This window comes from Sapajus apella, unplaced genomic scaffold (genome assembly GCF_009761245.1).
Source record: "Sapajus apella isolate SASKATOON/1434 unplaced genomic scaffold, GSC_monkey_1.0 scaffold83, whole genome shotgun sequence".
Taxonomy (NCBI): Eukaryota; Metazoa; Chordata; class Mammalia; order Primates; family Cebidae; genus Sapajus; species Sapajus apella.
The window spans coordinates 2,453,907-2,470,521 of record NW_022437023.1 but is presented as its reverse complement, the minus strand read 5'-3'; the positions used below and the strand labels follow the sequence as shown (position 1 = coordinate 2,470,521).

The 16,615-nt window shown below is 55.7% G+C and overlaps 1 protein-coding gene across 6 annotated transcripts in view; it reads right to left on the bottom strand.

The window, feature by feature from the left end:
* Positions 1 to 3,605: 3,605 nt before the first annotated feature.
* ANKS1A (ankyrin repeat and sterile alpha motif domain containing 1A) overlaps positions 3,606 to 16,615 on the bottom strand; it is a 190,574-nt gene continuing 177,564 nt past the window's right edge. For 2 of the 6 annotated variants that reach the window (XM_032253473.1, XM_032253471.1), the window contains 10 exons: positions 15,697 to 15,849; positions 15,442 to 15,549; positions 14,240 to 14,404; positions 12,620 to 12,745; positions 12,199 to 12,270; positions 11,701 to 11,787; positions 10,916 to 11,053; positions 9,162 to 9,332; positions 8,731 to 8,829; positions 3,606 to 8,161 (listed from right to left, as the gene is read on the bottom strand). In XM_032253473.1, coding sequence (XP_032109364.1) covers positions 8,042 to 8,161; positions 8,731 to 8,829; positions 9,162 to 9,332; positions 10,916 to 11,053; positions 11,701 to 11,787; positions 12,199 to 12,270; positions 12,620 to 12,745; positions 14,240 to 14,404; positions 15,442 to 15,549; positions 15,697 to 15,849 — 1,239 coding nt within the window. In that variant the 3' untranslated portion in view covers positions 3,606 to 8,041. The remainder of the gene's footprint in view (positions 8,162 to 8,730; positions 8,830 to 9,161; positions 9,333 to 10,915; positions 11,054 to 11,700; positions 11,788 to 12,198; positions 12,271 to 12,619; positions 12,746 to 14,239; positions 14,405 to 15,441; positions 15,550 to 15,696; positions 15,850 to 16,615) is intronic. The other 4 variants (XM_032253476.1, XM_032253474.1, XM_032253472.1 and 1 more) reach the window with 3 other exon arrangements.

Sequence of the window (16,615 nt, the reverse complement as noted above, 5' to 3'; positions counted from 1 at the left end):
TTGGAATTTGCTTGGCTTCTTGAATCCGAAGGTTTATGTTTGTTGCCAAATATTGGAAGGCATTATTTTTTTGAGTGCTTCTTTTCTGAAGCTGGAGTGTGGTGGTGCAATCAAAGGTCACTGTAGCCTGGACCTCCTGGGCTCAGGCAATTCTGCCACCTCAGCCTCTTGAGTAGCTAGGACTACAGGCACATACCACCGCGCCCAGCTAATTTTAAATTTTTTTGTAGACATAGGGTCATACTATGTTGCCCAGGCTGGTCTTGAGCTCTTGGACTCAGGCAGTTCCTACCTCAGCCTTCCAAAGTGTTAGGATTACAGGCATGAACCACTGTACCCGACCATGAGTATTTTCTTAGCCTCCCTCTTTTTCCCTCTACTTTGTTGACACAAATGTTAGATCTTTTGTTATGATCACGCAGCTCTCCAAGATGCTGTTCATTGTTGTTCAGATTGGGTAATTTCTGTTGTTCTGTTTCCCAGTTTCTGGTGCATTCTTTCCTTTCCCTTCCACTCTACTCTTAAGCCCATCCACTGAGCTTTTTGTTTTGGTTATTGTATTTTTTAGTTCTAAAATTTCCAATAGGCTCTTTATATTGTTTTATTTCTTTGCTCAGATTTTTTCATTTGCTTCAAGTGTGTTTATAATTACTTGTTGAAACATTTTTATCATGGCTGCTTTAAAATATTTGTCAGATAATTTTAGTATCTGTGACATCTTGGTGTTGATATCTTTTTTTTTTTCTTTTTTTTTTTTTTTTTGAGATGGAGTCTTGCTCTGTCACCCAGGCTGGAGTGCAATGGTGCAACCTCCGCCTCCTGGCTCAAGCCATTCTCCTGCCTCGGGCTTCTGAGTAGCTGGGACGACAGGTGTGTGCCACCACACCCGGCTAAGTGTTGATATCTATTGATTGCCTTTTAAGTTCAGATTGAGGTTTTTCTGGATCTTGGTATGACAAGTGATTTTCTGTTGAAACTTGGACATTTCTGTTTCTCATTCTTATTTAAACCTCTTTTAGCTGACTTTGACACCACTCTAGCAAGGGAAAACAACATATTACTGCCAGGTTGGGGTCAAAGTCCAGCTTCCTCACCTGGCCTCCACTGACACCTGAGGTGGGGGGCTGCTTGTTACTGCTGGGGTACGGTGGGGCTCCTGGCTGCCCCTGTAGTTTTCACTGATTCCAAGGCAGGAACAGCATGGAAAGCCCTGGGTGCTGGTGAACGTTCTGTCTCCCCACCAGGCCCCTCTGACGCCACACGAGAGATTGCTGGGCGCCTCATTATAGCTTTGCGAGGGCAGAGGTCAGGGCCTTTGCTGGTCTGGGTGGGACCCCATTTTTTTTGTGGTGCTTGGCTGGGGTAGAGAGCAGTTATGTATGGTCTAAATTTTCTGTCTTGCTAAGCTGCTCCTTTCCTGGTCCTCTGGCTGGAAAGAAAAGGCTTTGTCTGTGCCCACTGGTGTTTCCACTGGGGGTTTTAATTGTACTTAGTGGGAAGAACAGGGAAAAGAGCATCTACTGATCTTCCGAGACACAGGCGCTGTCAGGTTGTCCTTGTTACATGTGGTGCACACGTTAGGTTTCAGTTGTTTTTTTCTTAAGGGTGCATTTTGCTATGCAGAAATATTTGGTTTTTATATAGTCAAATATACTAATCCTTTTTTTAAAAAAAGGATTAAGGCTTTTATAACATGTTTGGAAAGGCCTTTCTCATACCAAGCTTATGAAAAGAAACCTCCCTTTTCTCCTAGCTTTGAGGTGTTTTTTACATTTAAATATGTGAGCCGTCTGGAATTTCTTCTGGTGTAAGTGGGAACAGGAATCTCCCTGCACCAGTGCCCCCTGGCTACCCAATTGTCCCAGCTCCATTTTACGGAGTAATAAATGTTTTATGGTGTTAGGAAAATTCTATTTGGTAAATGGTTGTTTATAATAGTGTTCCTAACAGCTGGGTCCTGACAAAAGTGGTCTCAAAGTCCTAGAGGCTGCACGGGGGGAGGCGATGGTTCAAACCTTAGCTCTCCATGGTTGTTAGTTGCTGACAGCGGGTACAGTGTGAGCTCCAGGCTGGACAGTATGACACAGTAGCCGGTCAGCCTGTCCCTGTCTGGGACTTGGATACCCTCTAGGTTCAGGAAGCCAGGGGCAGCCATGGCTGACTAGAGAGTGTTTTGAGCTGCCTTGGAAAGTGTTCCAGCTTGAAAGTTCTTCCTCCTCCGTGGCCAGGTCATTCATTGCTGAGGGGTGATCTACCCCAATCTTCAATAGTAACGCCCCAGCTGCCTGGGTGCCTGAGCATCTGTGAAGGGGAGGCCCATGGGGATGTGGAGGAGTGTGAACAGAAGTGAACCCTTGAAGGGGGAGAGAGCAGTGGGTGGAAGAGGCCGGGGTTTCTGCCTCACACAGAAGCAGAACGTGTAAGGTGGCACCAGAAGAAATGATAGCGGCGATGTGTCCTGGTGCCCTGCTGACACTAGTTGTGACCCAGCCTCTCTTCTGGCTGTCAAGTTTCTTCTGCTAAGGAAAGAGTGCCATAGCCAGGGAGCCAAGGGATGTAGGGATGAAGAACCCCCTCAGTCTGGAATGTGAGGCCCTCCCCCACTGGGCCTCAGTGGACTTTTCCAACCCAATGCAGTATGGCCTACAAAGCCCTAATTGGGAGTAACAACCTGGGATTTGGCTCCCTCTCTGCCATTCACTGGTAGGCTGGCTAGGAGAAAATCATTTCCCATGTCTGGACCTTGTTTTCTTTACAAATAATACTGGGTACTGAACTAGGTAAGTGATTTTCTTTACGGCCCTTTTAAGAAATGGAAGACTCCACAGAAATTCAGGTATAAAAGCATTCAGTGCTGGGCAGCCAGGGTTGAAGCAGGTCTAGGCACAGGGGCTCTGGCAGCTGGAGCCACTGGACCAGATGGGGCTCAGGTCCCTCCGCGGGCCCTGGGCCCTACTGTATGAATAGAGGTGATAATAGAGTGGGGCTAATGAGACAATTGTCTGGAAAGCGAGCAGAGCGGGAACACAGGTATCCCATCAATGAAGGGGCTGCAGGACTGCTTGTTCCTTCCCAAATTCTCGCCTTTCAGTACAGCAAAGAGCCCCCTCCATCCTCTCCCTGCCACCAGCCCTCTGGGTACACTTTGCCTCTGCATCCTTACCACAGCATGGCTTCGGGCTGGTAGCTAGTTGTTTATGTCTAAAACTTAACCTCCGCAATCCAAGCAAGTTCCGGGAGACCACTTTCTTTCACAGCTCTGGATCCCCCAGGCTGCCTGGGAGGCAGACATATTCATGTCTGTGGGTGGACAAGCCCAGCCCGGATGCAGGAGAGATGCCTCTGCAGCAGTAATAGAACAGGCCCTGGCGTGGTGTTCACGGCACGACGTTCTTCAGGAGGGAAGGTGAATCGTGGGCTCCTGCACCTCACAGGGCATCTGTAACTGTTAGCGTGAGACACAAGGCCGAACGGCCAAGCTGTCATCTCAGCCCAACAGCGCAGGACGCGAATCACCGACCCTCAGCCTGCGTCTTGCCTGTGCCCGCGCCTCTGCCAGAAAACAGTCAAGACGCTTTCCAATTCAAAGACTCGGAAGAATAAGGCTGGGTTCATGTCGCTTCTCATTTATTAATTCAGTCTGTTCTAAGTTGTACAGTTATGAAAATAACAAAACCAAAGCTGGAAGCCCGGGAATATTTACACTCTCTTGTGGGTAGTGAGGTCAGTCTATGTTGTTGCACAGATTGGTTATGTTTGGTACCTCAAAATTTTATAATTCAGACAAAATCAGACAGATTAACAATTATATGTACAGTAAAACAAAAGGGGAAGTCATTCAAGTATCAAAATACAGAGGCAAAGATTAAATAACAAACATTTTTATTACAACTCAGTCCATTGCCGTGCCATGAGCAACAACACTTGTGAGCTGCTTTCTGCCGGCCTGGGCATTCAAAGACAGACCACGTTCAGACTGGTTTTCTAACGTCTCGATGACTGCAGCGCTGCCTGCTGCCTGCTCAAACCCCAGCGCCTCTGGAATTCCCACTAGTGTCTGCCGCCGGAGGGCCCAGGAGGGACACGGAGCGCTGCACAAGCAGAGCCTGTCAGGAAGGTCCTATGCGAGGAGGAGCTGGTGGGCAAGGGAGAAGAGGTGGACAAGGAGCCTGTGGCCGGGACAGGTACTGTCTGTCAGAGCCCATCTGAAGTCTCCCACCTGAATGGGCTCCTTCACAGTTCAGAAATGCAGCGACAGGGTCTGCCCCTCATGTGACCTGCACTGGGAGAAGTGCAAAAGCAGGGACCTTCCCACTTGAAGCCTGTCCTTAAAGTTACAATAACCTTTCTAAGAAAGGGAGACTACCAGCCCCAGAGGAGAAGGAAGGAAGGAAAGGAAGGGAGGAAAGGGAAGGAAGGAAAGGAAGGGAGGAAAGGGAAGGAAGGGAGGAAGAGAGGGAGGGAGGGAGGAAGAGAGGGAGGGAGGGAGGAAGGGAGGGAGGGAGGGTGGGAAGAAGGGAAGGAGGGAGGACCCAGTCATTTTCCTTTCTTGAATGTTCAGAAATAAACCAATCTCTAAACAAAACCTAGAGCCAGAGCAGACTAGCCAAGGCTTCCAATATGAAAATACCCTGAATAAATAAAGATATAGCAGCTTCAAGCGGAAGAAACACCTATGGATGATCTAAGCACAAAAGACAGCTTGAGGAGTGCATCGTAGTGTCTGCAGTTTCTTTCGGACCTACCACCCCTGACAGAGACCCACTTAGACGTGGCCTGGCCCCTCAGGAGGAAGAGACGGGAGCCACCACACGCACAGCAGCAGCACAGTCTATTCCGGATGGTTTAGGGTTCCTGGTCAACCCCTGGAAGAAAGTTGGGGCCGAGTACTGTACGGCATGAGCTCATGGGAATCTTCACAGCCCCTGAAAGGAGCAGGAAATGAAGTAAAATTGCAAGGTGTTGAGGTCTTCATTTAGTACCGAGAAGTGGAGGAGGGTCTGCCTCTGCTGCAGAGGGAGCTGGGTCCCAGGCCCCACTCTGTTGAGTGCTCAGCAGACAGAAACTCACAAGGCCCGGCTTCAAGCCAGCCAGAGACACAGCCCCACTTCTGGCCAACCGCACGGGTTGAGAATGTGCCCAAGAGCAATGCCTGCACATACACAGCAACAAAGAATTTAAATTCACAGCCTTTGCTGGGAAAGAGGAGTGTTGCTGAAGCCTGGACTATTCATCCTGGGACCAGAATGACCCATGCCAGGAAAGCTCGGAGCCTGCTAAAGTGCCCATGGGAGGAACTGGGCACGCAACCGAGCCAGCTTTGCCTCTCAACCCCACAGGGCTTTCCCCTGCGTTTCTACTCTAGTCCAGAAGGAAGAATGCAACCCAAGTTACTTTTAAAAGCAAAGCAAGCCAGTGGGAAAGCTTAAGCAGCAGTGGCGCATCAGGATGCCAGCCTGCCCCAGAGGCCATGCTGGGGAGCATAAATGCACTGTCACCTTATATACCCTTTTCCACACCGGGGGTCAGGGATGAGCCCAGCAGCCGAGCATGTAACTGTCAAACCAATAATTCAGAGAATCAGAATGTGCCCCAGTCACACAGGCTGATTAGACAAATCACAAATTGGCAAGTAGCAACCTTAGCTGACCTACCCCAAATATTAATGCCCCAAACAAAGCTGCTTTTCCTGTTCTTTGACGCACTACAGGCAGTACGGCACCCGCCAGCCTGCGGCCAGCCAGCCCAGGGCAGTCCTCCAGTCACTGACAGGTGAGAGGCCTGGCACTCTGGCACTGGCTAAGACTTCCCAGCACCAGAAACTGCACACTTATCTTCATTTGGCCACTGAACCTTCCCATCAGGAACCCCAGAAACAGACCAGAGACCTTTGTTTTGCCCAGGTGCCTTTAAGGCTGTGTTCTTGCGAGAAGCCTGTGTCCAGCCTCTGATGGGGACAGGAAGTTGGGCAGTTCATAAAGAGCAGCAGCTGACATGGTTGGGTTTGAAAAGCAGACTCACTCTACTCAATTCTGCCGGAGCCTGCTCTGTTCCCCTCACCCACAGGCCACCACCTTCTCTTCAGACCCACCCAGATCCTGCACCCAGATCCCATCCTGAGGACAGAGACTGTGCAGACTGTCCTCTGCCCAATGGCCATTTGTCTAAAGATTGGCAGTATGACCTAGAGGTTTGAGCCAAGTGTTAAAAGTTCATTTTATAAAAAGATTTTTTTTTTCTATTAAAAACAATGTGTTCTGAACAAGTCACTTTCTTGACCCTCTGGAATGCCAGTCCCATCTGCTAGCGGCCTGGAGTGCTTCTCCGCAGCCAAGGCAGGGCTCACTCTGCAAGACGCGGTGGTGGGATGCCCAGGCCAAGTGGCCAAGAGGACGTCCTGCAGGTGAAGGTGAGGCCTGGGTCTTCAAAGCTGCAGGTGAGGCGGCGGCAGCGGCGGTGGGAGCCTGTGCCCCCACGTCTATGTTTCCGCAGCACAGTGTGGTTCCTCAGTGGCTCAGCTTGGCAGAAGCAAACAATGGGGGGAGGAAAGGGTTAACCAATGGGGCCTGTGGATGGTGGAGGAAATGGAAAGGAAACAAAGCAGGACAGAAGATCCCTCACAGCCTCCCCAGGTGCCCTCCACGCCTGCTCAGACACCCACAGCCCGCAGCCCCCAGCCACCTCTGGCTCAGCGAGTCTGCTCAGGAAGGCACAAGGATGGGCGGGTGCGCAGGACCCACCCCATTTATCAACTTGGGTTTTGACTGTCGTGGCCGACCGGCTTTCCTAGTGGACTCTGCTACGTGTGCACGGCTGCCTACGGCACCGCTTCCTTCCTGTCTCCTGCCATCCAAACTGATTTGCCCACACTGGAGAACACGGGGCCTCTTCAGAGACTCAGCTCCACCATCCCAGCTGCTGAGCTGCTGTGAGGGGACGGCCTCTCCTCTCGGAGGAGTCAGGAGGCTGAGGAAGGCAGTCAGGGGTGCACTGGACGGCGCGGACTATCTGCGATCCCCCACTGTGAAGCATGTCAGAAAACTCCTGGAGGACATGGAGGCCACTCGGTGTGGGCCCATCCTCCAGCGGCTCTGTTCTGTGAGGGAAGAAGGTGTGCCGTGCACGCAGGGCACAGGCTGCCTCCTCGCTGGTCCTTCGGAAGACCTTCCTCCTCAGTGAGCTAGACTCCAGAGCCAGGCCCGAGGCTTCCAGGCCTTGAGACTCCGTGGCGAAGATACGAGGGGCCACCCACACACGTGCCACCTCGCTCCTTGGAGGGGAAGGCTCATCAGGACTGAGGCACCTGCTGTGTGAGCCAGCCTGTGAGTGTTCAGATACCAGAGCCCCAAGCGGGACAGTCAGCACAGGCCCAAGGGCCTGGCGCATTATCTTGGGCCCTGACAGAAAGCAGTCTGTCCCTGGTCAAGCCACATCACTGAGCTCAAGGTCTCACAAGGGCCTGGCCATGAGAGTGAGGCCAGCACCTCAGAGCAGTGGAGGACAGCGGGGCGGGGCTGCAGGCCGGCTGTGAGCAGAGTGCTGGGGATTCTGGCACTGGGTGGTCACAGTGGTTGGTTGTTTCAGGAGAGGTGAGGACAGTCAGCTCTTGGCAGCGGTGCCCAGCTGTGGCTCAGTACAGCAGGCAGAAGGAGGGCGCCGCACAGAGCCCAGCCCAACCCCGGGGAGCTATCAGTGCCACTGGGATTCTGCTGGAGACCACCCTGCCCGTCAGGATTCACAGTGCCTGCCTGTGGAGGCTTCTGGGGTGCAACAGGCCCCTGGAGCCCTCTTGGTGCCCACCTCAAAGGCAACTCACCCCCCCAAGCTGTCCTCAGCCCAAGGGGGAGAATTCACAGTGTTCAGTGGTGGTAGGTGCGAGAGCTGCGAGGGTACAGCGTCTACGCTGCTGCCTGCCCGGGAGGAGCAGGTCCCAGTGCAGGCGGGGCCGTGGCTTCAGCAGCTGGAAGGAGAGAGTTGAGGACAGCAGAAAGATCGGATGGCAAAGGCACAGTGAGACTAGTGGAGACAGGGAGTGGGTTGTTTAGAAGATAGTGGTCTCATACTTGGTGCTGAGGCTCCGCTTAGAGTCTGGTTTGGGGTCCACAACCCAGGAGACACTGGCATGGGATTGGGCATCTTGGTCCATGTCAGGTGGTTCCAGCTGCCAAACAAGGAAGCGGTCAAGAGTCAGAGGGAGCTCTGTGCCAGGGCGGAGGCAGCAGGCCCCGAAGGCTCCTCCCACCCTGCTCCAGGCTGGGCTGTGGCCCCTGTGCTGGGAGCGGCAGCCCTTATTCTCCTCAGCCAAAGAGCAGGCCCCTCCTGGAGAATCTTGGGGAGAGCCATCTCCAGGCACAACTTCTCTCAGGGATTTCTTGGGATTGCTCAGTTAAAGGACCCCTGTCCTACCCAGGCCTCCTGCTCTAAGCCACAAACCCGCTCACACTGGGCAGGAAGGGGATGTGGGGCTTTGAAATGCCAAGCCTCAGGTCCCTCTGCTAGGACCAGAGAGCTCACCCCAAGGCAAGACCACCGTAGTCACCCCAGACCTCTGGAGAGAGGACACACAGCAGAAAAACAGAGAGGGCTGAAGCACACACAGGACAGGCAGAGGGCATCTCAGAAAGAGGGGAAAGAATGTCACACAGGCAGAGGGAGAGGCCACCAGAGGCTGAGAGCGCTCACGGTCACTTCAGGGAGACTGACACACAAGAGAGCAGGAGGCATAAAGACCTTGACTCCGGTACTAACAGACGGCAGCGGTAGGTAGGAAGGACGGTGAGTGGAGCAGGTGTGACAGTAACAACAGCGACTATCGGGGGGCAGCGGCACCTGGGGTGCAGAGCAAAGCAGACACAGACACAGGGATGGCGCAGTTACTGGGGGCTGCCTGCTGGCCGCTCTCTGCAGCCCCTTGATGGCCTTGCCCTTGAGGGAGCCCAGCAAGGGAGGGGAGTGGGAGTGCCAGAGGCCTGCCCAGGCCAGAGGAGCTGCTGCCTTTCCAGGGCACGACCTGGCAGGGTGGGGGGCAATTAAGAGGGTCATTTTCCTGGGGGGCTAGCTTTCTGAAAGTGCCAGAAGACCCTTGTCGTGCTGGCCACCCCAAGCCTTTGAATCCCTGGGGCCGGGGGGGGTGGGTCTTGGCTAGTGGGGGACCCACGTACTGCGGATTTCCTCATGCCGACCCGAGGCTTAGGCACCGGTTTGGAAGATTTTGTTTCAATCATCTCAGCTGCAGAGGCGCCCATCGGCCTGGACTTCTGGGCCTGCAGGGCCAACTGATAGGCCACCTCAAAGGCCTGCCCCAGCGTCAGGATGATCTCGTAGGTCAGGTTCTGGGAGGAAGCAGATCACCACTTAAGCGCCTGGTTCGGGAGCTGATTCACCCACTCCTGCCCTGTCCTCGCCCTCACCCTGAGCACACAGGTGGCATCTGGGGTAAGAAGAGAACACTGGTTTCGAAAAGACACAATTTGATCATAACACACCATTTCCTTCTGGAAGATTTCACCTGATAGAAACACTAGGCAAATGCAAAAACTGCTGCCAGTTGAACCAAGCCCCGACCACATCCGGTCCGATAGCTTCACACTGGATACGCCCTTCCTCGAAGGGACCCTGTGTGCCCCTCTAAGTCCACCTGGGAGCGCTCCTCCCTGTTTCCTTCCCTTTCCCTCCTCTTACTCTTCCTAGATCCCAGTGGTCCTCCCTCCTCTACACAGGATGTGGCCAGGAGCTGGGCTTCGGGGAGGGCAGGTGTACACCCCTGCAAGCCCAGGCAGGGGCCATGCCTGCGGCAGTACTTGAGTATTTCTTAACCATTAATATGAATAAGTGGTGCTGGTGCTTTTAATGTGTCACCGACAAAGTTTGTGAGTGCTGTGCCCCTAACGCCACTTCCCCATAAACCCTGTGGTTTTTATTGTGTGATTTTACCCAGCATAGCAATTTTTAGGAGAAGATATGTGGCGTTACAGCAGAACTGAGTACATGTGGGAAAGTCAGCGACAGGTGAATGGCATTCTCTGTGTGCTGTGTGGACCACCTCCTCCATCTCACAGCGGCCCCTGAGGTGGGTCACATTATATTCCCCTCCAGACAGATGAGACGTGATGTTTCCAAGCTCACACAGCCTGGAGCCTTCTAACCTTCACTGGCACAGAGCAAGCAGAGGTGCTGGGATGGATGAGGTCCCGGGGGTGTGGGAATGCTCAGAGCTGCCTGTGTTCCAGGAGCCACAGAGATTCTGGAACTAGCTGCTGTCCCAGAGGGCGGCAGGGACCTGACCCCTCTGACTTACTCCTGGAGTGAGGCGGTAGCCTGGGGCCACTCCCAGTCTTTGTCGCAGGTTAGAGGGAACACCTGCCAAGTGGGCTGTCATTTCCAGTCTGCTCCCTATGGGCAGCTGTGTGAGGATGAACTCTCCTCAGCCCAGCAGCACCCAGAGCTGAGCCTCAGCAAGAATTTGAGGGAAGAAAATCTACTGCCAAAGAGGGCACTGCTGCCCCTAAGAGGGGAGTAGAGGGCATTTCTGGGAGGCGGCCCAGCCAGAGGTTGGAGGGCGAGGGCAGGGAGCCAGGGGAGACAAAGGCCTCGTCTGACCTAAGAAACACTTGCCTAAAAGCTGGAAAGCCAGGCACAGTGGCTCCCACCTACAATCCAGTTACATGGGAGGCTGAGGTAGGTAACTTGCCTGAGCCCAGGAGTTCAAGGCCAGCTGGGCAAGACAGGGAGACTCCACCTCTTAAAAAAAAAAAAATGCTGGAAACCACCGTCCCTAGTACCCCACTCATAAACCAAACATTTGCCAGGCACCGGCCAGGGCCAGGACAGCGCCACATCTGTACCCTGCGATGGGGCTGGACGCCTCAGGGCTGCCACCCAAGCCCACCCTGCCTGTCCCCAGGACTCCACCCACCACATCCACCGTGCTGAACACATGGCAATAGTGGTGGCTGGTCTGCAGGTCCTTGGTGATGTAGGCGAAGGTACAGAGGTCCTCTGGGTCCTGGGCGGCACAGGAAATGTTCCGGATCTCATGCTCTGCGATGACGTTCTGTTGGGGAAAGCCGTGTTCTGGAATTCTCAGGCTCACATGCATCTGGCACCCCCTGCCCCAGCCTTTTGCCATTGTTACTGTTCTCCCTCCCAGCCTGCAGTGTCAGCCAAACTCCCTTCCTCTTCTCATTTTGTTTCTGGTGGGGGTGGGGGATGGTGTCTAACCTTGCACAATTTCGGTTTGGGGTCTCCACCCTTGACCACAGCAACTAAGACAGTAAAATGTTCACACCCAACCACGAGCTCTCCCCAGCCTCTCCCACCTCCCAGGGTGGGGGCAAAGTGGGAAGGGTGTCAGGAAGGTGGGATTCCACACAGTGGTGCACAGGGGGAGTCCTTTGCTCACAGACGGAATCGGACCTGTGAAGACCTGTGAGCAGGAGCGTGGCCAGCAGAGCCCAGGTGGAGAGGCTAAGAGCCGTTATCACTAGGGTGGGGACGGGGCTGACAGCAGGCACCCAGGCCAGCAGATGAGAAACATGCCTCTTGGCGAGGTGGTGAAGTAGGAAGTAATAAGAGAGGGCTGGGGACCCTCTAGAGAGATAAGGGATGAGAGAAGGCAGCTGGGTTGCTTGCCCTGGAGCCCTGTGGCTCTAATGGGGACACGGGTCCCACTCCCTCCAAGAGTCCCTGTAAGCAGCACACCTTGTTGGAGGCATCAATGAACTTGACACCTTTGTATGTGATGGACAGGATAATGGTGGGGATCTTCTTCATGTGTTCGGTGGATTTCTACAGGAAACAAGAGGGGGCCCTATCAATGCCCCTTCTCAGGGCTAAGCCTCCTGGGATTCCATAGGTCCCAGCTTCCCTCCCGTCCTTACATAGCATGGCAGGGCGTAGCCAACTGTAGCTGCCACCCCCATTGCTACCTTCTGTCCTGGCCAGTCCCACGGCACCCTCCAGCCCACACAGACAGCCCCCTGCCCGCAGATGCCCCCTGACCCAGCACAGGCACTCCCCGCCCTGCATAGTCACCCTCCACCCTGCAGACAACCCCTCACCCTACACGGGTACCCCCTACCCCGCTGACACCACCCCAGCCCACACAGGCAACGCCCCACCCTGCACAGACACTCCCACTCCGCAAAGACACCCTCCCACCCCACACAACCTCCTGCCCACCCCACATAGGCATCCTACCCGCATCTTGGCACAGGCATCCTGTGTGGATTCTGTCCCTCGAAGATCTTTGATCAGCATGGAGCCCAGGTACTGTGGGGGCAAGCAGTGGCTAGGCTTAGGAAGTCCTGCGTTTCTATGCAGGGGTGACCCAACCAATTTGGGACTGTCCCGCAATCAAGTGGTTACCCCTCCCAACCCCTCTCCTGCCCCAGCTGGAAAGGCCCTCCATTCAACTCTCTGGCCAAAGGACCAGATGCCTCCACCCCTCCCCCTTAGCTGCCAAGAGTGGCTGAAGAGTGGAGAACAGTGCTCGACCTAGGCCTGGCTTTGTGGAGTCTCTGCTGGGACTCAGGGCCGCAGGTGCAGGTGCCTGGCTGAGAAGAGGCAGGGAGCAGGGAGGCTGGCCCTCCTGGGAGGGCGGAGGGCAGGAGCAACTCACATTGGCTTCATAACCGCAGGACTCGAAGATGAGTTTCTCTGGCTGGTGTTGCCAACTCTGCACTGGGGCGTAGGGGGCTGCCAGACTGGGGGGCCGCAGGGTCAGCTTGGCCTCGCGGTGCTCCTCCTGCAGAACGTACACAGTCAGACAACTGCTCCTTGTTCCAGAGGAATGCACAGGCTCACTGCCTGGCTCCAGCACAGCCAAGGGGGAAGATGCCAGTGACCTTGGCTAGTTCAAGGGTCAAGTGGAGGGGGCAAGGGGAGACCACCAATTCACACATACTGCGGGGGTGGGGAGGTGCAAGCGACAGCAGAGGCGCAGCAGGGACCCAGACCGCCTGAGAACAGATGAGTCTCAAAGGAGATGGGAAATGACCAGAAAGGAGATGGCAGAGCCTGCGGGGGGCACAGGCTGCCGTCTGCACAAAGACCAAAGGGGAGGGCAGCAGCCACGAGACTCTGGGATGCCTTGGGGCCCAGTCCAGGGCCTGGGAGGGATCCTCACAGCCGGGAAGCCAGTGAAGCTCCCATGCCTAGGAATGCATTTCATATGGATCCCTCGGGCAGCAGCTGGGGGATGGGGGAGGCCACTGTGGTCCAGGTGAGAGATGATGCGTCCCTATCCGGGCATCCGGGTGCTGATGGAAGGAATGGAGAGGAAGGAAAAGATTCAGGAAACATGAAGTGTTTCCCAGTAGTGCGCAAAAAGCCTCTCAACGGCAACTGGAACCGCTGGACGATGTGTTTTAAAATCCTTTAAAATTCCCGGCTGTGCATGTGGAAACGGAATGAAAGTGCCCGGGGCCAAAGTGAGAAGTGAGAGTCAGAGAAACAGGCAGGGGTGAAACTGAAGTTCCCACGGAGGGGCCTGACGGACACCTGCCAATCCTCTGTCTGACAGGCCAAGAAGACAAGGACAAACCCAGGGTCCGTACAAGGCGGGAGGCAGGACAGGCAGGTCTTGAGTACATCCAGGCCCCCTGGAAACGATGCCCTGAGAGGGTGAGCCAGGAAGGTGGGATGGGCCCACCTCAGCCAGGGCTAGGGCAGCCACCGGGAGCGGAGGTGGCGTCTCCAGCGGTGCCCCCCACGGGGCTGCAGGCAGAGAACGGGAAGAACAGTCTGATCTGGCTGTGGTTTTGCTGGGCAGGAGGAAGACAACGCTGCGGAGGTGAGGCCGCAGACAAAGCAGTTCTGGGAACAGCTTGGGCAAGCAGGGAAGGAAGGGGCCAAGAAGGCGCTCAGAGAGGTCAGGAGAGAGTGGAGGGCTCTGGGGCCAGCAGGGGCCTGCAGTGCAGGACACAGGACGCTACAGACGACGGGGGATCTGAAGCTAAGGGAGGGAAATGCAAGCCATGCAGGCCGTAGGAGTGGCCCTGGCAGCCAACAGCTGAAGTGAGTTTTGCACCAGAGCTCGGCGCCATGGGGGCAGGGTGGGCCTTACACAAGGCAGCGGGGTGGGGGCAAGCAGAGCAGGCTGGTGCTTCTGACCTTGATGCCAGCCCAACTGTGCTCAGGTATGGGGCAGCAGGTGGTTCTGGGAGGCCCTGTCCTGCCCAGAGGGATGAAGCGGACCCTGGCCGCAGCTCCCCCCACCTGCCCCCCACCCCATGCCCACCTGGATCCTGAAGCGCTCTGCTCGGGAGGGTGCCGCAGGGTCATGGAGACTGTCATGACGCCTTCTGCCTGTGTCCCCTGGAGGTAGCAGCAGGTCTGCCGACCGCCCGGTGCAAGAATCATTCTGGCTCAGCGGGGATGACGTCTGGGAGAGCAAATCTTGGCACTGTGGAGGTAGAAATCCAGGTGGAACTTGCAACCCTTGGCCCAGTGCCTGGCTACAGGTGCCAGCCGGCCCCCTGGTTAGGATGGTGTGGGCAGCCGCACCGGGAGAAGCAACAGGGACTGGACGAAGAGGCCAACGCCATGGGGGTGTCAGGCAGGTGGCACCACGCAGCCACCGCCCACCAGTGCCCCCAGAGAGGGCAGGGAAGCTGCTTTTGCACTTCTAAAAGATTAAATCTTCTGTCCTGATCCACTGCAGGCCTCTGCACATGACCAGAGCATCCTCCTGAGAAAAAATTCAGCTCTGCCAGCTCTAAAGGCCACTGTCCCCCACAGAATACAAACCAGGCTCCTCAGTGTTTACATTTGAATGTCAGTTGTGTGTTTGGTTCCCAGAGCAAGGCTGGGCCTCCACTTTCTCATCTGTCAGAGGAGGATGAATAGGACCCACCTCACCAAGCCCCTGAGGGTTCAATGGGGTGAGCCCTGCTGGGGCGGGCCCAGTGCTCAGGGCTCCGGGAGTGGCTGCTCCATTGCTGCATATTTTGGCCTGGGGCTGGGGGAGAGCTCTCCCTCAGCTGCAGACTCTGAGTCTAGCCCATTTCTGCAGTAAGGAATTACTGGCAGGAGCAACGGATCATGGGTGAGGTTTTTAAAATGCAGGCTGTCTTCGTCACCCTAGCCTGGGAATTCGAACTCAGATGTTGGGGGTGCCCAGAAGGCTGTGAGTCCCGGCCTTTTAAATTCCAGGCTGTCTCAGGTGTCATGCCACCCAGCCCCTCCCTGTCCCCAGGCACAGAGCCAAGTTCAATGCCCAGGCACAGCCAGCTGTTTTCCTACTATACCCCCAATTTTAAGTGTTTGATCGGCCATCCCCAAATAGAAACGGGTGGTGGGGAACTTCTCTAAAGCTCCTCTCCTGTTGGAACTGCTTTCTCCTACACAACAGTGGTCTCTGAAGAATCCTAAAGATTTCTATGGAATTCCTGCAAATACCGAGGAGAAACATACATTCCTTCCTGTCCCTCCCTGACTCACCCTCAGCTGGGAGAACCTGGGGGGCTTCTGCGGCGGCTCTTCGTACGGCCTGTCTGCGAGGGAGGCGATGATGCGCTTGCGATGGCCGAGCAGCTGGACCTTCAGGACCTGCGTGATAAGGAGCAAGGAGGGTCAGGTGGCCCACTTGCCCACAGTCCGCTCCAGCCCCCAGCGCTCACCAGCTGGGCCAGGCTGCCCCCAAGGGAAGCTCAGGCTTCTGGAGGGTCCAGGCTGGGCCATGCAGGGACTACTCACGTTGACGAGCTCCAGCTCCCAGAGGTTCTTCACGGTGTCAATGGAGCTGTAACCACTTGACAGGAAGGAATGGACGTAGTCCTGCAGCCCCAGGGAGTCCAGCCAGGAGGGCACCGAAGGGGGGCTGTTCCCGTCATAGCCCAAAGCTTTCACCTACAGGGCCAGGAGGGAGGTGAAACTGACATCTCAGCAGTCACAGGAGAGGGACCCAAGCGCCATGGACCCAGGCCAGCTCACACAGACTGTGGCCAAGAGGGCCCTGCGTGCCTGGGGTCCTCAGCACATCTGAGTGCCTCTCCTTGTACAGCCCTCCCTATCACTGGCTGGTCTCCGCTTCCCCACGGGGAAGGCAGTAGCCACTGGAGCTCTGACAGTGCAGGAAGATGACCCTAGCAGGTAAGCGGAGGTGGGGAGGAGGGTCTGCAGAACGCCTCCGCCCTGAGCTCTGCTGAGGTCATGGGCTGGCAGGCCAAAAATTGTGCGTGCCCACGGAGCGGGGACCTCCCAAACTCTGGGCAGGTAGAAGGGACGGGGTCACTGGACTGAGCACCAGCACAGGTGCAGGGGAGAGGCTCGGGCCCACTAGCTCCTGGCTCCCCAGGGAAGATGGTACCTCCCTCAAGCCCACCTGGGGAGCGGCCCAGTGTGAGCTGGTCTGGGCTCCAGGGAGCCAGGAGAGACCCTGAAGGGGGCTCTGGGTGAAAGGCCAAGGCAGTGGGTAGCAGGCTCCCAAGCAGGGCAGACCACCAACCTCCTCAGGACCCCTGAGGAGCCGCTCCCTGCCCGAGGGCTCTCCTGGCTCTCCAAGGGCCTGGGGCGGACTGAGGAAGCAAACAGGTTTGTGTGGCCCCTCAGGAGCTCCCAGGGTGAGGGGTGGAGGCCCCACGTGGTGTGCATTTGCCGAGCCCTGCTCCTCCCG